General features: G+C 42.3%; 1 protein-coding gene across 3 annotated transcripts; it reads right to left on the minus strand.

The window, feature by feature from the left end:
- Nucleotides 1–1,265: 1,265 nt before the first annotated feature.
- On the minus strand, nucleotides 1,266–24,008 carry LOC118777505 (zinc finger RNA-binding protein-like). 3 transcript variants are annotated; one of them, XM_036528510.1, is made up of 20 exons: nucleotides 23,933–24,008; nucleotides 23,633–23,714; nucleotides 19,865–20,147; nucleotides 19,208–19,352; nucleotides 18,388–18,618; nucleotides 17,792–18,036; nucleotides 16,904–17,110; nucleotides 15,934–16,222; nucleotides 14,492–14,673; nucleotides 14,090–14,209; nucleotides 13,823–13,968; nucleotides 13,279–13,444; nucleotides 12,485–12,684; nucleotides 11,577–11,727; nucleotides 10,796–10,937; nucleotides 6,562–6,659; nucleotides 5,618–5,713; nucleotides 4,567–4,678; nucleotides 2,875–2,972; nucleotides 1,266–2,237 (listed from the first exon to the last, which is right to left on the minus strand). In XM_036528510.1, the coding sequence occupies exons 1-20, from the start codon at nucleotides 23,967–23,969 to the stop codon at nucleotides 2,055–2,057; spliced, it is 3,213 nt and encodes a 1,070-aa protein (XP_036384403.1). In that variant the 5' UTR covers nucleotides 23,970–24,008; the 3' UTR covers nucleotides 1,266–2,054. The 3 variants fall into 3 exon arrangements, with proteins under 3 accessions (XP_036384403.1, XP_036384402.1, XP_036384404.1); XM_036528509.1 differs by having other exon boundaries at nucleotides 19,160–19,352; XM_036528511.1 differs by lacking the exons at nucleotides 1,266–2,237; nucleotides 2,875–2,972; nucleotides 4,567–4,678; nucleotides 6,562–6,659 and having other exon boundaries at nucleotides 5,639–5,713; nucleotides 19,160–19,352.
- Nucleotides 24,009–24,544: the final 536 nt, after the last annotated feature.

Below are 24,544 nucleotides of genomic sequence, written 5' to 3' on the forward strand. Positions count from 1 at the left end.
GATGAGTTCTCTGTGTACATTGGCTGTGTGGTGGAAGTGGTGCAGAAGTCTGGTGGCTCATCAGGTATCTTCACTTCCTCTTGCCTACCTTATTTAGATGATAACAGGAGTTTTTATTATTTGTGCACGTCATAGGCACCTGTGAGTTGCTACAATGTACTGTTGAGCAGTGCAATGGCTGGGGCTGGCCAACGTAATCCACCCTACTTTTGTCGAACGAGGCCTGTACATCAATAACATACTGCTGCTATGGATGAATTCATGGAGGTAATATTTATCAAAACTTATGACTTCTTGTCTATACGGTGTCTAAATCTGGGCCACAATGTCTTGGTCATCATATCCGTTAAAGATGTGAAGCTGAGCTTCCAGGAGGGGCTAAATTCTTATCATAATTGGAGCCAGGCAAAAAATCTGCTTTCAGCTGAAATCCCATTATTCTGATAGATTGCAATTGGAAGCACAGCCTCCATGGAGAAACTTTAAATAGACAAGAGGGGATTTTAAGATGTTCAGTAGTTGGCACCATTTATGACTATGGTACCTTTCAAATATTTCAAGTAAAAATCAAGGCAATAGGTACATGCAGTTAGGCTTTATATTTAAGCATTTTAAATTATGTAATGAGAAAAAAGGTGGAATATAAAAAAAAAAACTGATTAATATTAAGAAGGCTTGGCTTTTACTTCCTCCTCTAACCACCCACAACTTGTTTCTATGCTACTAGCGATGAGAATCTACAAAAACAAAAATTTGAAAACATCACATTAATGGTTTAATAATTGCAAGAGGTCAAAGCCTCAGCTCTGCCATGGCTGTTGGGAAAGTTACTAACACCACTCATCTTGAACAGGAAATGCACAATTTGCATTTAAAAGATATTTCTATTTGAATGTACATAGTACCGTTGCCTGTGGAATGGTTTTATTCTGCCCATTGTAATGCAGTAATGTACTTTGAGAATGAATGACAATTAGAGATAAAGGATGTGCACTAAAAACCACAGTTACAGCACAAGGGTGACATGCCCCTGCCACAGACTCACAATTTTATGCCAAATCTTTATTTACCTTTACATTAAGATGTGTTATTTAATCCACAGTTTGGCATTTTCAGTTAGTAAATAACTAATAAACTTCAAAAGTCAAATGAACCCAAACATGAACACAGTAATGCATGCATGTGCAAATAATGCTGACTGTACTATTTGAACTTTAAACTGAAGCTAAGTTACAAAATAACCATTTAAAAAAATGTCTCCTCTCTGGAATCAGTGAAAATTTAATACGGTGCCATGGGAATCTGTGCCACAGCTATCTTGACACTGAAACATCAGCCTAGACCTTCAACAAGATATTAACAATACACCATTTGCACAATGCAAGTGAAAAAATCTGATTCAAAAAATGACCCTACACCTCTCTCAAAAAGAAAAACATAAGTAATTCTACACTGTGTGCTTCATATTGACTAGGCTATAGCCAATGCCCTTAATGTAAATTGTTTAACCGTAGATGACAAGAATATATTTTTGTAGTCAAGTATTTTCCCTAATAATTCCCTAATAGTAAATAATAATAAAATGTTCATCTTACTTTGTTTTGCTTCACTGTTAAGAGGAATCCCTGCCTCCCCTTCTCCCTCAAATAAAAACAAAAACTAAATGTTCCTGATTTCAAAGAGGCTCCTGTAGAGCTTTATTATGGATACTCTTACATAGCTTTCTTATGGACATTCCTACAATATTGATACCTACGAACAGCCAGTAGTGTAAACAGCTTTAGGTATGGTAAGTGCAGATCGCTGCTTAGATCATTATGAACAAAAAACAACACAGTGTGGTACAGACATTTATCATTTTGATAATACCCTTACCAGTAGTCTGTATGGTCATCTTAAAACAAAACTGGAGGTCAGAGTTACTACACTAAAGAGTTTACAAACTGAGATATAGAGCAAATAATAATAATAATAATAATAATAATAATAATCAGCAGGGACCGCACGCACTGTCCATAACACTAGTGTTTAAGAGGGGCAGTATTAAGGCCTGTCTAGTGGCTGTCGTAATCCTTCTTGTCCTTCTTGCCCTCGCCTTCACAGCTGTCCACTCCATTGCTGTTCTCAAGCCGCCTCTTGCGGTTGGTGCAGTCGCTGAAGCGCGGGTTCATCTGGGACAGGGGGTCCATGCCCAGAACTTTGTAGATCTGGCGGAATGCAAGCAGCCTGAGGGCAAACTAGAAATGAGAAGTGGGGTGGGGAGAGATTGTCACACAGCAGCCCATATGTTCTATAAATATATATAAACCTTGATGAAAGATCACCTGATTGGTTATATTGGGAGGGGGGTCTGTGGAGGAAGACAGTAGCCCCTTCAGCCTATTAGAAGCAGGATTTTACACACCACAGTGTAGGTCTCAAATATGTATCATTTCTCAGTTATGTACCATTACCACCAAATGTTTAGACCAGGTTAAGGAGACACACTTTAATGTGTAAAATCATGTGCTTGAATCAGTCAATGTAATTTACATTTACATTTATTCATTTAGCAGACGCTTTTATCCAAAGCGACTTACATAGGTTACAGTTCTTTACAATGGTATCCATTTATACAGCTGGATATTTTTACTGAGGCAATTGTGGGTTAAGTACCTTGCCCAAGGGTACAGCAGCAGTGTCCCAGTGGGGATTGAACCAGCAACCTTTCGGTTACGAGTCCTGCTCCTTAACCACTATGCTACACTGCCGCCCGTAATACCTTAAATTAATCAACAAATATGGACGAAACCAGCTGTACATGACAGAAATCAACCATGTGCACTGAGTGGCTTTGAGCTGTAGTCGGGGGCAGAGTAGTAGTCTTGGGTTCACCTGTGCACTAGAGGTGATGTCCTCTCTCTGTTGCACCGTCATGGCACCCAGGGTATCTGTGGGGTTCTTCTCACAGGGGTCCATCAGACCTGGTCCACCTGCACACACAACCCTGCATATTAACCTAGAGCATTATGTCAATACAAATACCCACTACTGAACCCTATCCAAATGCTACATCAATATAAAAACCAATGGAGAGACATTTGGTTGGAATTGCTTAGTAGAAAGAGCACAATTCCACCATACCAAACAATGCACAGAAATAATGACAAATAAGGATTGTCTCTATGTCACTGAGCTGCTGTGCAATATTTATAGCAGAGTGACTGGCTAGCACCTCTTTTGTCTCCAGCACATCAGAAAATGGATGTAATTAGCAAAATACAAGTAAATATTTAAGTAACAACTAATGCTCATTCTACTTAAAACACACATCAAAAATATATACTGAGGGGGCTCCCGAGTGGCTCAGTTCGAACCCGACCATGTCACTAGCCAAGAGTGACCGGGAGCTCACAGGCGGAACACATTGGCTTCGTTCCGCTGGGGATAGGGGTGGATACATCGGCAGGGGCTTCGGTCCCGTTAGCAACAGCGACCCCTGCTGGTCGATCGGGCGCCTGTGGTCCACGTGCCAAAGCTGCATTCGAAATGTCTCCCTCATCTCAGTGCTAGCTTAGCTTGTGGGCCGCAGTGCGAAAAGCAGCAGCAGCTGACATCACGTATCTCAGAGGAGGGCACACGCTTGTCCACACTCTCCCGGATTGACAGTGGGGGTTGTGCAATGGACCCGAACATCGGTCATGACAAATTGGACATTCCAGAATTCGGGGAGAAAATGGAAAATGGGAAAAAAATGTATACTGAACATACATGATGAAAAAAGACTCGGAGAAAATGCAAGCAAACGGAGCAGCAAACTGCCATTGTCTGCAACGTCAGCAGCATGCTCCACCGAGGTCTTAATCTTTTTGATTTTATTTGATTTTTTTTATTTTATTTAAAATGATTTTAAATAAAAGTTGCCTGTGAAGACTTCAATCAACCCAACTTTTCAATTGTCCCACTACCATCATCCACATGATTTGCATACTAGTATCATTTTGGATTTTAGCCAAATACTGATGATACACAAGGCTGTTTTGGGTGCTATTGCTACATAATGTCTGCCATTTGTGAAAAAAGATGAAAGAAGAAAGTGATTTAAAAAGAGGCTCACAAACCTCTAAATGACTTGACAGTATAATCAAACTTATTTTTTAAATCTAAACTGTTTTAAGTTGACCTTCTGCAGTTTATATTTTAACAAATGAGATCTGTATAATATTTAAAATACGTTATATAAAATATATTACTTTACATGTTACAATTTCATTATAAATGAGCTTTGTATTCACTGGGGTTGTGAGCCAAGGTATAGCTGTACTCGCTGATTTACACATTGTTTTTGGTTCTTCTCTGCTGAATTTTTCATTCTTATTGTCTAATGCGCTAAAACGCTAATTCAATTAGTGGCACCCTTGCTAGCTAATTTGAGTTAACGGTGTGAATGGGTATTCATTTTAGGAAGGCATTCCAATATGCTCACTTTGCTCTTCATTGACTAACAATCTGGATCTTGGATCACACTTTTTCTGTCCTAACACACAACAGTTTTAAATCTCATTTCTCAGACCACTGGAGTCATACCTGGTAGCAGGATCCCCGAAGCAATACATTCAAATACTCTCCTCAGTGCATCTCCAGGGCTCAGGGGGGCTGAGGCGCTGGATATGGCCTTCTCAACAAGCAGCTCCATGGCCTTTAGAATAAGAGTGAGCATCAGATCAGCTCACATTACACACACACCTTTCCTATCTCCTTACTCCAGATAACTTATTAAACTGTATAAAGGTAGGATGGAGTCCACCTGTAATGAATGAAGTTCTGCATGCACCCCCAAGGTACAGGTATCTACACTGTGTAGTGCTGTGCAATCAGGCCCTTGAACGTGTTTTTACTTTTATTTTATTTTCACCCTTAATATCCAGGACTAGTAACAGAACCAACAATGCAGAACAGGGATGTCATATTCAATGTGCTGATAATGACCACAGTATTGTGTGTCAAGTTCCTGGCCTAAAAAAAAAAAAAAAATCAACCTTTCAGTTTCTGTTTAAAGTAAGTCATTGGAAAAAAGAAAAATTCAATCCACAGTTCACCCTGTGACAATCCACTGCAGTGTGACATAGTTGGAAACATTTTAAATGGATAATTACACTGTTCATTTGCTGTTATAAAATGGATAGTTCAAACCAAGTAAGCTGACTGATCACCTGGAGGTTCCAGCTGTACTAGTATTCATTGTAACAGCACAACTAGCCTTTTTAGATCTGTTACATATACAGGTGGTAATATAAAGTAACGGATAGGGTGTACTCATTTATTTAGTTTGATGAAGCCATTTTATTACATCTGTGAAGCTGGTTCTCTCATAAGACTTTACCATTTCATAACCATTTAAAATAAGTTTGTGGATCCATTTTATAAAAGCATACACCCTCTCAGGTATTATTGTTATTGCAATTATTGGCAACTGACATCACTGGCATGCCAATAATCACAACACAACCCTTTCTTTAATGCTGCTTTAAAAATAATCAGGCCACCCTCAGGGATCAGAGACCATGTCCACTGGTTGGAGTGGTATTTGAATTCAAAACTGGCTGTAACTGGAATTGAAAGAGTGGTGGTTACTCACCCAGCTGGGGAAGGCAGACCAGGTGGTGACACGCTGGCACAGATCGCGCAGGATGCGGATGATAATCACGCAGGATTGAAGTCCATTGGCTCTAGCCTTGAGTGCAATGAAGTCAGGTTTAGTTGGTCACAGGGACATACAGCTCGCTCACACATGGGCTGGGTCTCTCAAGGAGGTGCAACACTACTGTTCAAAATGGAAGCTTGAGATCGGTTCGGTTCTCATTCCCTTAGGCGTTTTAGGTCAGCTGCCATTCACAGCAGTATTTTACCTCATCGTTAGTAATAAGAGAGTTCAAAGTTTGTAAGATGCACCAGGGAGTGGTCCTTGTCATCTTATAAACCCTGACCTCATGATTTTGAATAATTCACAAACAAGTACTTTGAATTACATGAAAAGCTTGGAAGAAGAGCGTAGGGACTGAATAAGACAAGGAAATCTGCTTTACTTTGCCTTTTGCCATATGGCAGTAAACTTATCAGATGTTCCTTTTCTCTCAATCCCTATTCAAAAAAATCACAAAAGTACAAAAGCTCAACGTGAAAGCTTTCATGACACTTTTATGCCAAGTTTCACTGCAGCCTTATGGAGCGGTGTCTTACAATAACACACTGTAGACTGTAATAGTGCATGTTAATGCTTGAATAAATGCAAGGATGCCTTGCCATTTTGATATCACCAGAAAAAAGTTTGTATTAGAATGTATGAAAATAATGAATTGTGAGAACAAGAGAAAGACTCATTTAGTTACCAGTTACATTTTTCTGGTGAGAACATACAAATACTGTAGGCATCCTTGATTTTTTTCCCCAACAAAATTTCTGCACATTTGTGTCTGGTGGTGACTAAATTAAATGAAAAAGCATTTTATCACAATTACATAAAAAGAATAAAGAGGCTTATCTCATAAGGCTACAATATTAAAGTAAAATGATGTTCCAAACCTGGAACCACTTAGCGTGGCGTAGAGCAGCCAGAGCGTCAAGGCATTTTTGCCTGTCCAAGACGTCCGCTGGGTCTTTCACCAAACCCGAGGTTACATCTAAAAATGGATCGAATTGTCAAAGGGTGGTGAGGAATGGGTGTTTGACCAAGACAGCAAGATGTTCTCAGACACAAACACATTGCCACACATACCAAGCCAGCTCCCCATGGTAGTTCATGATATAGAATGCTTTCCCTACAATAATTACAAAGACATTCCCTACTATCTAAAGACACCAACCATACAGTAACAGCTGAAACAAAGGTGTTACTGGGCCAAGATGTGAAACCACCATACCCGAATATAAAGTTTTCCTTTAAAAGCCACATTGGCACTTCTCACAATAAAATTCTGGAAAATCAAGTGGCAGGGTAGAGTGAGTGAATCAGTTGCACACTGCAGTAGCTCACTCACAATCAGGATACGCCACACATATTTGTACTCAGGATGACCTTGGCAGCAGTTTCAGAGCCATGTGGAGCTAACAACAGGTGACTGATGTTACCCTATAAAAGGTCTTTTGCTGTAACACCAGGACACAAAGTCAACAACTGTTTCTATCCAGCTGCATGGCTCTTTTAATTTATGAGGCTTCCCTTGGTCATAATGGCAGATGTCTGTGGGCAGATTAAATAAATCCTAACTGCTCTTGCCATACCTCAAGAAATGTCTCAAAAGCAGGCATTGGCAGATTCACACACGTCTTGAATTGAATAGTTATTTTTTCCATTGACTCTTAGCTGTCTGTCACTGCTCCTAAAACCAGACGCAGATCAGGAGGAGACCAAAATTTCAAACTTGCTTAATATCCACTGGCAGCTTCTAAGGCATTGTGAAGAGCAATTGCTGTTCCTTGTAGTTTCAGACATGTGATACAGTCTAAGATATTAAGCCAAGGTATGACTTGAATGAGTGTGTGCAAACTGCAAAAGGAATTGTGGCCCATTGTAAACCCATTATAAATGTGTCCCTATGGCAACTAAAAAACTGAATCAGGCCAGCACCGTAAAGTATCTAGGCTTAACCATTTAACACAATTTTCCAATTGGTGCATTGCTTCTGGAACAAGTCGATAAATCAAGTCAGTGTCAAGTGAAGTTGGATATAGAGTCAGTCAGTGGCATTGAGTTTCCCATAAGAATCTTGCTAGGTGGCGTTTAAGGTGGTGGTGCAGCTGCCTAATTGGAACTGGAGTAAATCCTCGAGCACATCTAACATGGGGGCAGATGTTACATGAGAGAAGTTGAAGTACTTCCGTTCCTATTTCTCTAGGCATATTTAGTCTTTTCAGAACAAGATAAGGTTAGTTTGCGCAACTTAGCCAATTCATACAGCCAATTGCTAGACTAGCCTCTCAGGAGAGACTTAAAAATGACAAGTTCCTCCACAGTACTGATACTGAGAGGAAATTATAGACTGAAATGTTTCTCATTGATAACAACTAGGAATGAATCACAAACTGCTGAATGGAACACAAAAATATGCATTTACTTTACACTGTTTTCTCTGCTCCTACAACCCTGATGGCTTCAGTCATGTGTAAACTCACTAAAAAAACCTGATTTAAAATCAGACATCTTTTGTGACATCAGCAAACATAATCCAGTGTTGTAACATATAAACGCTGTGCCTTCCAATCACTTTGAAGGTGTGACTCAATCCAGAAATGACAGTCCAGTCAGAGTTCGCTACAGGAAACATCTGCTAGAATAGCAGACTTTGGAAAGGCTAACCAATGTCAATGGGTTATGGTTATTTAATGAGCATGGTAAAAAAAAAAGAGGAACTAGAGGAAGATAAATAAAGAGCTGGTCAAAAAAACCTGACAGGACATGGCAGCTTGGTGATCACTTAGTATTGCATGGCAGGTGTGGCAAAGTGTTTGGTGAAACCCTTGGTCAAAAATCCTTCCGAAGCAGTGTCAGCAGCCTCTGACGGGGAAAAAAGCTGTTGAAAATAAAGTGAGAAGGCTTTGGACTGGACTCGTAAAAAGCCACAGATACAGGGAGACAGCAGGCCTTGCTGGAAAGAAGAGAAGCTCCCAACAAGGGTTAGGATGTCACTGCATGCATACCTAAGTCAGCTGCCTTTAAATCCCACTCACTGTGCACTGATGGCTGTAAACCCAGGTGCAATCAGATTCCTCTCACAAAGCCTTCCTCCCTGAAGCTAACGGATACTCCCCTAAGGATACCCGAACAGGCACGGTGACACTGTGGTTATGAAGCTGCCCACAGTTCTGAACGGCCTTTCGACATCATTGTATTCAAGGGCAGCCTCATCCTTGCACCTTTAATCAAGAAACTCAAATCTGTGTGTCATTCTCTATGACATCAACCTAGCTTCTGACATCCCATCTCAGATTTACTTGAAAGCTCACACATACTTTTCTCCAGTCAAGGGCGGCACTCAAGCAAAACATTAAATTTCCGTCTTTACTTTTGGGATGGGGTTAATAAAAGTGTTTTGGGCATTGTGCCTGCTCATGTCGACTTTTTTCTTTTACCATATGTTTTGTAGCATATATATAATACATATTATTATAAATTAAATACCCCTTTTATTGTTAATTATAAATTTATAATTGTAAAATCTTTCAAAATTGTCCTGATTTTGACATAGCTCTGATGCCAGTCTAAGTCCAGCAAAAGGTATTAATTTTGGTAAAAGAATAAATATTGGGGTATACAATGAGTTTTAAGTGAGATCCACACTGTGTCCATTCAAATAAACAGTTAATGTCATAACACATGCATGGGCAAGCACAGCTAAGCACAGAAATGGCCCAACTAAAACTGTGCATTTATAAATTTGGCCTGAGCAGAGTCCTTGACCGTGACAATGCACAAAGTTTCAAGAGTATCAGAGGGTCATGTAAGGAGCATGTTGATATCACATGGAAAGACTCCTTAAGAAAAGGACAACACTAACAGTTTGCCTCCAAAAGGACCCTAGATCACTGTTCATGCACATCATGCCTTTTTTCATCATTGATCGATTGACTGATTTTTGCGTTTTAGTCTGTGATAGCACATGTATTTCACTCAGGGGAGCACATTCATTTCTGCACAGGGGACCTCGGAGGGATTAACTTCTCACCAGACAAAAATAAGCGTTTTGTTTCCTGTGGGGACATTTCTGACATGGCAGTATTATTTTCATCCATTTCTTGGAATAAAAACTGGGTCCTCTTTTTCATACATCCTGTATTGCTTTACTGTCATCTATCTAAAATCTAAAATGAACCAAAGCCCACCAGAAGCTTCCCTAAATGAGAGGGACCCACAAGAAGAAGGCTTGTCAAGTTGAGGAGAGGGGAATTCAGGAACACAGGAAACAAAAATGAATCTTACCTGGGACCTAACTAGAATTACACAATGCAGACACTGTTCATGCTTGCTGGATTTTTGGAAAGCTAAGAGCACTGGCGAGTGTTACACAGAGTGAACCTGGAGCTTTTCTGCTGGCACCTGAGGGACAGTAACTGGCTTAATGTTAAGATGTGCATGTTACTTGTAAACCAGGAAATCATGGGAGCTCCACATACTTTAAGTTGCACCGGAGTGGGTTTGATGGGCTACGACTGAAGCTCTTGGTTTCAGTAGAATTTTGAGCACGACAAATTACATGGGAGCCCTTTTTGGAATTACACTATTCAGTGTGGATCAGAACCCAGCCCAGAGACAAACTGAATTTCAAAACTTTAAAATGATGGCTTTGCCTTTCTCTTGGATAATGTCAATTCAATTACTTTCTGAAAAAAATGACTGACTTTGTGACATGTCTGACAACTCCATAAACATACAAGCCATGTAGTGTTGATTTACATGTGTTGAAAGTAAAATTGGCATGGTACACAATGTGTAAGTGGCACGATCGTTTGGCCTTTTGGTAACACTTGGTGCTTTGGTGGTCACAAGTTACAGACTTCACATGCCAGGGCTTTTGAAGGCATGACAGCCTAGGAAGCTCCACACCCCCAGGCACAAAAGCTAGAGCTGAAATTATGGCCACTCACTTTGCCATGTTATACGGATAAAAAAAAAAAAACATCAGCATTAACAGCCAGAGGCAGCATGGCTACGCCTCTCTTATAACTGCTGCCTGCTCTGTGCCAGCAAATGGGCTCTTCAGGATACCGACGTGGACATATTCAGAGGTTGAGGTCACAGAGAGGCCCTTGTGTTTCCAACCTCCGTCCCGCGCATTCTCCTCTCGGATTACAGGCGAGGTCAGTGTGACAGTGACTTCCATCTTTGGCTCGGCGCAGGACGTCAGGATGATGGCTGCCTCCTGGACAGAGCCTTTCACTTCGTATTTTTCCGGTGTCACCATCTTTTTAAGATAAGAGTTTAAAAAAAAAAAAAGAGAGAGATGCATACTTTTACACTGTGGACATCAGCTACACCAGAAGAGACCGTGGTAATTTAGCAGCACTAAAGCAGACATCCTCTTTCAGGGCGACTTACACATACACACCTGGATACTTAATAAAGCAATTCATTTTAAGACACCGTCTGAGGGTATTCAAATCCCATGTGAGACATAGCCAGTTACGAGTTAATGCTTAACTGCTATGCATTTCTGCCTCAAACTACCAACCCTTATTAACCTGAGGGACTTATTAACCTGAGCACTTATGTCCCTTCCCTGCCTCCCCACCTGAAGATAGAACACTGCTACTTCACATATTAACACCAGTCTATCCCCTCCGATAATGAAAGGCTGAACTGTGAGTGCCTGAAATTCCATTACTGCATGATTACTAGACTGGGGATTTTGTTCTTTTCATATGCCAGCCTGATTCAGTTATGAAACTGATATGAACCAAGAGACAACAAATAGTTTAATGGTCAAATACACATCTTCACATTCATACATGAAGTTTATTCAGCTCCATCCTGTTCATGTTTAACAACCTGCATGTTTTTCATATTGACATTCTTTTGGAGGTAATTTTGGAGAAGCTTGTACCGGCAGCTGCTTGGGAAGGAGCTCCACAATGCGTGTGAGGAGGGTCTTTGTGGGTTTTTCGTGGCAGAGGAGGACCAAACTGACGTTCTTGTCCCCGCGGAGTAGCAGGCCTTTGGCCAGCACACCCACTCTCATTATACCCTTTAGTGCCCTATGAGGAAGGAAGGGAGGAAACTGCTGAACCACACACACATTCACCTAAACTGTGCTTATAAACAATAACTGCAGCACAAGTACAAGCAGAAAAAATAAACTAGCTGCTTCACACTTCATTTGGTCTTCAGGCAAAGGCTGAAGAAAGGCTTTAAATGTTTTGCTCAAATTTTGGTGGTGTCAACTAGGGATGCATGATGATACTGGCACGACATCGGTATCGGCCGATAAAAACTTAATTACCGGCATTGGCAGATATGAAAATTTCTGCTTTGCTCGTGCTTTGGGACTTGAACGGAGGGCATTGGGGAGGTGGAATGATTTCGGCTGACGCCCTAGCTAGGTTTCTCACTCAGAGAGGATGCTATCTGAGTGCTGCTAAGTTTCTATTTCTAAATCCAGTATCGTGCATCCCTAGTGTCAACAGTTAATAATACTTGAAGGATTCAGCAAAGTTGAAAAGCACTATATTGTACATGTACAGGAAAACTCTGGAGCTTATTGTCAATAAACACCCAAGAAGGAAAATATACAGTGTATAAAAAGATAGGTCTGGAGTATGATTAAGCCTTGTTTCACTGAAATTACTTCATTATGTTTTGCCCCTCAGCCTCCAGCATGAATTTTCTTGGCTCTGAGTAGTAGTTGCTCTCACCCAGTCACTAAAAGTCTGTGAACCAGACAGTCTTGGCTCACGACCTGCGAGAGTGACTTGTACTGCCACAGAAATAATGTGACTGGATAATGTGTCGCACCTTTCTCTCTGGAAATCCTTCTCCTTGTCCTTATCGTCATCCTCGCCCTCATCACAGATGATGTCGGACACCAGTTTGAGCGCTCTCTCTGTGATGGACACAATTTTCTGGATGGCCTGGAGCTCGTCCTCGGCGGGGTAGATGGCGGCGTGTTTGGTCATCACGTACCTGTCGTCTGAGGAGTCCGGCCGGCGAGGGGGCTGGAACACCACCAATGTCTGATGTCAGGTTGAGAGCACAACACATCGCACACGCACACTTTCCTTGATTCAGCACTTGCTGCTGACATCACCACACAGCTAGGGGCAGCCCCAGCACAAAACAGGTGAACTGCTACCTCTTAGGTTCTTGGATAAGGATCTGCTGGTTATTCCAGAGTCAAGACTGAAGAAAAGCAAGATTATGATTTCTCTGTTTTGGCCCCTAGATGAACCGCTGGGTCAATGTCCTCTTAAATCCTGTCTCAAGACTCAGGATCTTATAGATTTGCTTTTAATAATGACACATTTTGGTTTTATTACTTATTTGCCTACATTTATCCATGTTCATTTATTATCATTATTATTATCATTTATTTTTTGTTTTATTGTTGATCCTTTGCAGTGGTGCACATTTTCTACAATTCATATTCAACTGTCCCTCTGTTTGTGTGAAACACTTTAGGCTGTATGCTTGAAAAGTGCTACATAATTAAAGCTATTACTATTATTCATCATTAAGGTCCATGCATCAACCCAGTGTAAACTCCCATAGATTATCAGAACTGTGATTTACAGGTTCAGAGTTAATCTTACCACAGGTCCCTGAGGTTGTGGGATGGGCAAGCCAGGCCGGACTCCCAGAAGGCCGGGCGGCCCAGGGGGGCCCTGGGGGTAACCTGCATCCGGCAGCCTTCGGCGTTCATCCCAGGGGTGCTGCTCTTCCTCCATGCGCCGCCAGTACATGTCCTCCTCATAGCGCCTGATGGGAGACACAGAGACATCGTCTGTCACGCCCTGTATTCACATAACAGAGGCTGGAGTCCAGAAGTGCTGAAGTGCATTCTCTCCACGACTTCATCCTCGCATCCTCCTTGACACCCTCTTTAGGAGGTTAGGGTTGTGCCAATGGACGATGACATGAGTGATACCCCATTGCCAATGGTACATTCACACTGAGGATGTTTAAAAAAAAATGTTTTTCCTTAACAAGTTACCAACTCCTGTTTGTTTACAATACTGGCTTAACATCTACGTTAACACAATACTTTTCACTTTTCTTTGGGCCTCTGGTGCTGTCTGAGAACAGACATCCAGCCTGCAGCCCTGGAGCTAGCCCATCAAGCAGTCTGGCCTTTACCTCATCTCCATCCTCCAGCGCTCCTCCTCCTCCCGCCTCCTCCAGTACTCCTCCTTCTGCATCTGCTTCCTCATCCTCTCCTCCTGGATCTTCCGTGCCCGGATGCTGGGCTTCACCTCCACCTGGAGTTCGGGGTTCACCTTTTTCTGCACAAGACAAAAAGCGGAAGTACTGCGACATGCCCTTTAACGTCGAAAGGGGAGGATTTTACAAGTTTTGGTATACCCTGATGAATGTGTCCAGTGTAATCAACTTCAAATCACAAACCTTATACTGCAGACGGTGTCTCCTTCCCTTCAAATGCATCTCTTTGGCATTTGGGTCATTAAAGCTACATTCGCACAGTTTGCAATGGAACCGAATAACTTTGCCCTCATCATTGTGCACCTGAAACACAACATCACAAACACACATCATTGTTTACTTCACACATATCAAATCTGAAATTGTGCACTTTAGTCTTGAGTTGAAAACATCTGGCTATGAGGCCTTTGTAAAATTACTTGACACTTGGTATATTCAACAAGCTTATCTGAACAATTTATACATTTATGAACAGCACGCAAGGATATCTTCTGCTCTATGAAACCTGTTACCAGCCTTCCCAGAAAGAGCCCATGTACCCTCTACCAGTCATGCTTTTACATAGAATGCGAGTGAGAGCCCCACCTCCTCCACGTAGTCATGGCCCACAGGTTGAACGTCACTCTGCAGCGCAGCCACAGTGGAGTGCACAGGCAAAACCTCAGCTGCGGCCTTGGCCTTCGTTTCCAGTGTCTGAGCCGTTGGGGCGGGCTGGGCTGCCTTCGCCTCCTCTACCTTAACACCAGAGGTCTGTGGTCTGTTTCCACCTGCAACATGCATTATTTACAGTCAATAGAAGCATTTCATATTTGGAGGAAGAATTTTCCATGTAAGTGTGTCTGTATTACTCTGGTGAGGTACAAGCACATGTTAATTTCTCAGTCTTTAAATGCTGCTGAAAGATAAAGTAGGAACACTGTTCTGTGAGCCAAGTGGTGGGATTGCTGCTAGCATTAAGCTTGTTAGACACTGGCTTATGTGGTCACTCAGAGTGCACTGGCCACCTCTTGCTTTGGCCAACTCTACAGATTAACACAGCACAACGTGCTGTGAGAAATAACTGACCAGAACCTTTCGACTAGAAACCCTCTTTGTTAGGTCAAATATTAACTTTGCAGATTTACAGCATGTTCAAAATTAACACTCCCAGCCTATAATTTCAGGTAGATTTTCTCCTTTGTCAGGTTAAAGCTGTAGGGTCACTAGCTACTCTGGCAGGTACTTTCTGCTTAAAAAATAAATAAAAGTCAAAGAACTCTTGCAAAATACAAGATACCCAAATACATGCCGCTTTCAGTCCAGTTTCTGTGGGATTACTACTTTAAGTCAATGGCAGGATCTCTCTATCCGATCACAGCCAACATATGGTGATGCAATTTCATCTGCCATGGGAAGATTTGGCTTGATTCAACAAATGACTGGCTAATTTTAGTCTGAGAGATAGTTACCATTTCACATGTCTGTCACATTGCATATTTTGATAGCTGGCGCCAATATTGATTTAAATCTAACTAACTACACTGAGTGAACAAACCACAGACAAATGAAGACCATATTCTGAACAGTGCATACCATCAGAAAAAATGAGACCCCTCTCCAGTTTAAGTTTGTGTCCAGCTTTATTGACTATGTACTTAGACAATCTTTGGATAGCTCACTAGACAGCTAGTAGGAGTAGTAGCAAGCATTGCTGTGATTCAGCTATTAGCTTTACCTGTCACATTACTTTGTTTGCTAGCTGTTTTTAACAATATTGTATGATGTCACTACCATACATGTGTGCCTTGCAGGATCCAGATAAAGTGTTTTGGCTGGTGGAAAAAATGCAACTAGCTGGTGAATTTTTTCCATCTACCAGCCACCCTGGGTCCGAAACAGTTCATTTTCAAACCTGCAAACTGCATCGGGTTTTTGTTACTGAAGTATGGAGATATGATTGTAATTCAAGTTTTCCCTTATTGTGAATCTCCATCTGAACATGACTCTAGGGCATAACCCTGATCCTTCAACAATGGCCCAAGCCTTACCTATGAAAGTGATCTTGGGAGTGTTGACCTTGACTGGGGGAGTGCTGGCAGCTGTAGTTGTGGGAGCAGGACCCTTGGCAACGGCAGGAATGGTGGTGGCGCTGCTCACGATGTTGACGGGCTTCAGGTAGGAGGAGATGGGCGTGGTCACGCTGCTGCTGACCGTGCTGCTGACGGCAGAGCTGGCGGTCCTGCCGGGGGCAGTTGTGGTGACTGTGGGCGTGTGGGTGACCACACTCGGCTCCGTGGAGGGGATGGGCTTCCCCAGCTTAGTGTGCAGTTTCACCACCTACCAGCCAAGAACAGGATGGTCCCAGGTAAGAGGAGGATGTGATACAAGAGGGGGAAAAAAAAGCTCTAGTGTAGAGTAGAGATTCTCAGCTTGGGACATGTGTAACCCTAAAGGTACTTGGTGGTATTCCAGGGAATATTCAATATTGTGGAAAATGCACATTACGTATAAGAAAATGAATTGACTTCATACAGTATTCAGAGTAAAACTACCAATGCAATGTGTTTCATATATTACCATTTATAAAAATGGATGTAATTAAATAAAATTTGAATTTGAAGCATTTGAAACGTCATAACTGTTGCTGCTTCCGTTAGCTTCAAATATTGTGCTGGTGATTGCAAGACAGCCAAGCACACCGAAAGGGGAAATTCCTGCTGAACAAGTGAAAGGAACAAGAAAGTACAAAGCCTGCAAAATTATCAAAACAAAACCTATGCAAGCACGCTGATGAATACTTTCACTTCAGTTTTATGTACATGGAGAACATGGAAAGAAGCGAAAGTGCGGTATTTGTCTTGAAGAGGTTTCCAATGACTGTATGAAACCATCGCTGGAGACTATTAAATTTAAGCTTAGTAGGAAAAACAGTTGAATAAACTAGCAGAAACATACTGGATTTCTAACAAAATTAAATGATCTACAGGAGCCAAAGGCACTCTGCCCGGCTGGTCCTACCTTCTGGTGCTTGGCCCCGCGGATGTGTGCAGCGTAGGCGTCTGCGCCGGTGCAGGAGACGTCGCACAGCTCACAGCGCAGCTGGTTTGGAGCGCCCCGGGCGGAGCCCACGCTGCTGCTGCCGCTGTCACTGCTGCCGCTTTGGGACACCTTCAGTGCTGCCTCCTTCTTCTTATGCTTCTGCCCCTCCAGGTGCTCCTTGTACGTCTGAAGAGGACACAAGAGTTCCAGAACAAGAGGTTTTCAGGAAAGAACATGGGACTGTGCTACCTGGGAGGCCATTGACCCCGTCAATTTAACATGCACATCATACAAGCAGATGTCAGGTGACAGATTTTTAGGCTGAATAATTAATAATTCATTTTTCTAACTGTTATATTAACCCGCACTGAGGTAAAGTGGTTAGGTGGCCAGACTCGTACCCAGAGGGTTGAAGGTTTGATTCTCCAGTGGGACACTGGACCCTTGTACAAGATACTTAACCTGTACTGTTTCAGTAAGAATGCTCTGAAGAATGAACCACTGCAGTCAAGGGAAATCAGTCAATGATGAAACATCTCAGTGCCAAACATGTTTCTGTGCTTGCTTTGTCAAATACTATCAATTAGAAAGCATATGCCAATTTATGAAAAAATCTACAGACAAACTTTAAATTCAGTTGCTGAAGTTGAAGACTCTGAAGAGTTGACAAAATGTAACAAGTTCATAAAAAGGCATGAATAATTCTGCAGTGGAAGCTGTGTGGTATTTACAGCCCAACAATATCAGCAGCCAAAGCAACATTCCCCAGATATCCTCATAAATACTTGGCTGTCCCCACCTCTGTGATTTACTGTGTTTAGCAGCTGGTTAGGGCAGTCCTGTTGTCAGAGAAACTGCAGGACTCACCTGAGGCCCAGCACAGCTGATCTTGCAGACATCGCAGTAGTGGATCTGAGGGGGCTTGGGGGGTTGCTTGGGTTTGAGCTGCTTGGCCTGGAAGGGTGTTTTCTTGGTGAAGGTGCTCCCGGTCCAGGCTGCAGTGGCTGCAGCGGCCACCGCCTGCTTCTGCTGCTGCTGTTGCTGCTGCTGCTGCTGCTGGTAGTACGATGAGGCTGGCGAGTACAGCGTTTCATACCCAGAGTACGACGTACCTGCAGCAACACCACAGCGGTTTCAAGGTCTCACACACAGATGCAGTTTGCAACTTTCAGGCGATTCTTAACAATGAATGCACTGCAGTATATAGAACAAATTGACTCATCAACTAATTCTACTGCAGTTATATATTCACTGGTGAGTGGTTCGGCAGTCTGACTGATATATTTGGAAATTTACATCACTGTAAGCGCTCTAAACAGATCACTATGGTACCCATCCTGAGGTGGTTTCCCCAACCCTGCCATAAGCCACTAACCTTAAACACATAAACTCACTCCTGACTGGCAGACCATGGTGCGGCAGAGGCAGTGTGGTGAAGGTGGTGCGGTCGCAGCGGTGCTTACCTGAGTATGTGACGGCCGCAGTGCTGTAGGTGGGGCTCTGAGAGTAGGTGGGGACCACTGTGGCTGCTGCTGCTGCTGCTGCAGGCACTGGCTGCACGGTGGAAGAGCCCGGGTACAGGGGGAAGGTGGAGGTGACCGGGCTGGGCGCCGCAGGCTTAATGACAGTCACCTGACGGGTTTGCGGGGCCTGTGTGTACGGTGTGACTCCCTGGCTGTATCCAGTCTTAGGAGCTATGGAGGCGGAAACATGAAAACAACGTTACTGGTGGGGAAAAGGAGAATCTGTTGCACATCCAAATTATTCATTCAATAATATACTTTAAATGATCCCATTTACTTCACCTTAAATGGCACAAAATGGATCATTATTTTAAAAATCTACATCCACTTGAACAGCAGATGCATTTTTGATTTGAACAATATGAGCACAATATTCTAAAAGTTAGTACATTAAATAATAGTTAAGTCCTGGAGTGTCAAAAGATTTAGCAAAGCAGAACAAATCCAACTGGAATTTCTATAAATACAGTTAAAAACGGAAAGCCTAATAACAACCACAGGTAGTTTTACTTGAATCCACTGCACTCATACAATCAGGGAATGCACATGTAAAATATGATAATCTCATATTAAAACACTAATCTTGCAATAAAACAGAAGCATGTGTTTATACACTAACAAAGCCTTTCCCTGTTTTTTGCCAGTATCCTGTATGAGACATGTACAGAGAGTGAATGAAAAGGAAAGGAAAAGAATGAGACGGTGTATTGACCTTGGATGCTTTTGTTCCAGGTTGACTCCCAGGGTGTGTTTAGCGTACCTGTCTGATAGTAGGACTCTGCCACAGTGGGTTGTGGCTGTGCGACAGCAGCGGCCACAGCCGCTGTAGCTGTGGGCTGCTGGTAGTACTGTTTACTGTCATAAGCTACAGCAGGGGCTGTGGACCGCACGTATGAGTAGGAGTCCTGGAATAACAAAGGAGCACAGCCCTTGTTAGAGAAGCGTTCGCCTTGACATCAAGAGCTCGGTCACCCTCATTGATAAGGCCATGACTTGACTTCGAGTGGACTACACTATGGCATAAAATTCTGAGGCAGCCAATGATCAAATTAACAACCTGAGGGGACCATTCTCCCCACTTTCAATATCCTTCTACGGTTAAATGTAAAAATAGCAAACATTCCAGGAAATGAACTAAACCATAGTTCAGTACTTCAGTCAGGATTGTGAATACAGGGCATCATTTTTAAATGTAGGAGAAAAATTGCTTGGTTCAATTCAGTAAGATATGTACAGATTCGTTACTGTACATTAAGGACTGAATGACTTGCAACTTACACAACAGTCTCCTGGCCACTGACGTACGAATGTTATTTACGTGACAAAGCCACTTGCACAGATGGCATATGGAGCATGTTACTCAGTGTGCCTTCTGGACACCCTGGAGAGCAGGCCTCAAAGAAAGGCATCGGGTTACCTGGTAACTCTGGGACGTGACAGGCGGGGGAGGGGGAGGTGCTTCCTGCTGCCTCTGTACATAGCTGTACTCGGTGGCAGCATGGGTGGGCTGGTACCCGCCATAGGGAGGGGCGGTGGCCACAGCTGCCACCGCCACCGGTGCTGGCCGGGCCACGGCCACGGGGGTCGCGGTGGGCGCGTAGGCAGCTGCCACGGTGTGAGTCGCGACCGGCGCCTGGTGCACAGTGTAGCTGGCCACTGTCGTAGGGTGGCTGTAGCCTACCCCAGCGGCTGCCGGCTGGCTGTGGAGGGAGAGAAGAGATGGATCAGGGAAAAAGCAGGTCTTAAAGACTTGCTGGGGACTGGAGATGAGGTGAAGATATCAACATGCAATGACAGCTCATTTAATGTGCAGGAAGAGCTGTCAGGATTGGTGCCTTTGCACGGTACTACCAAGGGAGAGGACATTTTAAACACAATGAGAACTATTGTAACAGGGTATGATGGCTATGACAAGCTTACCGCTGTTGTCACCTATGGTGCATGGTCTATGGAAGCAAGATCCACTGGGTTCTCTGGACCGTTCCAACAGAGCTGCGTGGATTACACGGACCGCACTGATACTGCAGTGCATCATACACGAAGCATATCTACCCTTGCTTATTTCATTTTATATTAGTCTAATATTGCTATTTAATTTCCCATGCAATATGAAAGCGGAAACTATACTAAGGTACACACTAACATAGGCCTACTGGTCATGCAAATTCACCAGTGAATGAACAAAAATGATAAACATATTTTATTTTCTTGGCCTTCTGCACAGAGAGACTTGACTTCAGCTACATTATTGATTTGATGACCAAAATTAGAAATCTCATTTGAAAACAGGTTGCTTAATTAATGGAAGTTTGTGGCCTTCACAGAAGCAGTGGATACTGCTTATGGAGATTTACAACTATACGCAGAGATCAGATGATGAGCCGCAGCAGATGCCTTAAGTGGTTTTTTGCACTGCACACTGAGATCTTTGTTTTCTGAAGAACAGCAGTAGATTGGACATATGTGACTACTGTGACAAATTGGGGAATGCAGAATTTCTATGTGACATGGCCTTCCTCAGGGACATAACCTCACATCTAATTTGCTTGAAGCCACAGTTACAAGGGACAGGGCAACCTGTGTCAGAGCTTTTTGCTCATGTGAACAGATTTTAGTGTAAATCAGCCTGTTCAGAGTTGTGCTGTCATCCATCATCCAATTTTTCCAATCTAGTTAATTTTAGCTTTGAGGAAACAGCGATTTAACATTAAAAATATAGCAAATGCTAACTGAAAACTAAGAGAAGATTAATAACGCTAATGAAAACATAATGAACCATGTAACGTAGCCTAACACGCGCGCTAGATAGCTATAGCATAAAAAATAAGTTACGTGCGAAAGGGATAAACTACAGATAAACTTCAAATAAATTGCTTTGGAATACATTTAAATTTAATGCAATTTGTATACGTTTTGCTCTTTTAATAAGACGTGCTGTGTGGTTTACTACAGCCTCATGTAACCTTACACATAAGCTAATGCCAACAACAATAAAAATAATGATATTCAAGAACCTCTGGTATCGGTATCGGCAGATATCCAAATTCAGGTATCGGATCGGAACTGCAAAAAAGTTGATCGGTGCATCTCTACAAATATGTCCCTGAACGGGAGGAAATTTCTCTCAAATATAGAGCCTATGTAGAAACACTGCAGGAACAATTCAAAGACTGCTCTCAAATGTCCATGACCAATCTGAGATAATGCTGTTTGCTAACCCTCACCGCTGTGCTATGCAAGCTGCAAGCCAACAACCTTTTTCAAGCCAAATGAGCAGGGGATTTCTTTTCGGAAACTTATCCGCTTCCTGCTCCTAAGGGATTTTGCTTTCTCAACAGCCAGCATGTTTGGGGGCACTTACATCTGCAAGAGCAACTTGTCAGCTCTGAAGCATCTCAAGTTAAAGAGAGGAACTCACTGACAGATGAAACACTGCTCCAGTTCATGCAGGTCAAATCTAAAAACATTGAAATTAACATCCTTTCTATTGTGTGCCAGCAGGAAGCCCACAAGTGTCCCACCTCTGAGATTGCTACATGCCTCAAGCACTGTGAAATATGTACATAATATGTAATATGTACACAAATATGCACACAATGGGGAAAGTACTGTAATGAACATTAATTTTTTGCTTTTGCATTATTTAATGTAGCCTTTCTATTCCTCAGCTTGCTGAACAGAAATATGATTAAATGCACCTGATATATGAAAAACAGAAAATGGGATTGACCCCATAAGCAATCCAGTTTTGGTTAACAAGGATTTAGTTCCGATTTTGAAACTGATCCAGTCTGGAATGCGGTTTTGTCATATTTTCTTGTTTCCAGCCTACCCAAGGTTTGAATTGTCGCCCCTTTGTCAATTGTTGTTGATGCCACCTTTCATGATTTTTTGGTCATTGATTCACTGCTCCTATTTAGAACTTAAATAGTGTCAAACAGTAAAACCTAATACAAGTTGGCTAGCAAGCACACCATGCAGCCCGTGTGTCTGCTTTTCTCTATGGTACGTCCCTCTTTGTCTCTCATCGCTTCTTTGTGAGATGTGTAATTACAACAGTGATGTTTGCCATCCACAAAACATTTTTCAAAAGGGAAACAAATGTAAAAATACCTCACAATAAAAACGATGTTGGAAACTTGCCCAAAACAGATAACTGCCTGTGATTCATTCACATAACACATCATCAAACCAGTGAAGCAATAACATACCTGTGCTATGGTTAGATGAACAGGGCCAACTACAGCTGAACATCATCACTGTATCACCAATACAGATAAAGTATGGCAACATGCTAATTCTTTGATGAGCTGTGTACATTAAGATAGGGTGTCACACCAGCAATAAGTGGTACAACATACTTGCCATTTCATAATTTTAATTAATAGAAATTAACGCTTTGGGTTTTGTATACTACCCACACAAGACAAGGCTTTAAACCTGGCACTGAAATATAAAAATGGTCTCATCTTCAAAGTGATTGGTCACATTCCCCACAGGTGATCTAAATCAGTGTATAACGTTTGAAGCCTTAGTAAAAAGTAAAAGCTTTAAAAATATTTCAAAATCAGTTACATATGTAACACTTCCGTATCAAATACTCTTAACGTTTAATATGACAGCACAAGACTGCTTGTTCGGCATCTAAATACTTTGTCCAATGTAACAATTGTATATAAACAATGACTGATTTTCTAAAGATCAATCTAGCAAAACACTTATCAGCCTTATTTCCGTCACCGGCATTTTTCTTGAAATTATATTACTATATTCACGTGTTCCTTAATTTGAATGCCATCTTTACAACCTTTCTGTCAGGAGAGACCCTTACACTTCATAAATTTCCGTTTGTATAAGCCGACTGCTTTTATGTATATGCGTCACGTCACTTTGCTTAACAGCGACTATTGTTACAACGCAGCTACGGCTAACTAACTACATATATCCGTGTGTTGACATTGCGTTTAGCAACGTGAATCCATTAAACGTTGTCAAGTAGCTCAAAAATCCTTGCAGCAGAATGCGCAGACGGGTGCAACGTCGCATGAAGTGATTATGACAACACCACCGCATCCTTTCTACTCCCCCTCGGTCTTCCCGGTCCCCGCTGTCCACGGTAAACTTATTCAGCCAAACAGTCGTCCAGCGAAGCATCTAAGCGACATCCAGAAATTCTTCATCTTACCTGTACTGCGCGGCACCACCGTGAGCAAATCCAAAGTAGCTGCCGGTGGCCATTTTGGCATCTTCACCTACCCGGCTGGGCACTGCAGAGAGAGAGAGAAGTGGAGAGTGAACGCTCTCCGTCTATCGTGCAGACCTCCTCCTACCCTGCCATCAACACTGGGCGCACAACCGCCGCAGATCAGTAGTCTTGAGAACGCATTAGCTTCACCATTCTAACAGAAAAATGCCTCATAACATGTTCTGAACGTTTTTACGTAAACCTAATGTACTAGGAATAATTTAATTTCAGTTAACTCACCGTAGGTGAAGGAAACTACTGGACATATAGGTATCATTGGGCTCTTCTCTGACGAACTCTGACTCCTCACCCTTCCGATTTATGCTAGAAGGTCATAACATATCAGGAAATAGCTAATAATGCACATGCGCACATGCATAGAGGGTGAAGGGAGTTGTAGTTCCTACACTCAACGGCCAGGATTACGAGCGAAGAGGAAACTTTTTACAGGAGTGTGGGAGCTTTCCTGTGCCAGTTTCACCAGTAAAGCAGACTGCGGCTAAGTTGCCAAAAATGTATACTGAAGCAAAAACATTGTAAAATTACCGTCCTGACTGGCGGTACGCAGCTATCTGTGACGTCATGGTTATGGTGCCTGTTCAGTGTATCACAAACATGTGGTAGAAAAACTACGAGGCACGGAAGCAGCGAACGTTAGCTTCATTATTAACAAGCAGACCTAGCCAAAATCAAAATCAACTTAACTGGCTTGCAAATGTTTCCTGTTTTTATCTACCATAACGGTACTGTAATTTTACAACATACAACATTGTGGAATGAGTGATAAAGCAATTTAATTGTTTGGTAACCCTTTTTCAAGACTTTTTGTTTAGAAAAGGAAGGTTTAAAACA

The sequence above is a fragment of the Megalops cyprinoides genome, chromosome 5 (assembly GCF_013368585.1).
Source record: "Megalops cyprinoides isolate fMegCyp1 chromosome 5, fMegCyp1.pri, whole genome shotgun sequence".
Taxonomy (NCBI): domain Eukaryota; kingdom Metazoa; phylum Chordata; class Actinopteri; order Elopiformes; family Megalopidae; genus Megalops; species Megalops cyprinoides.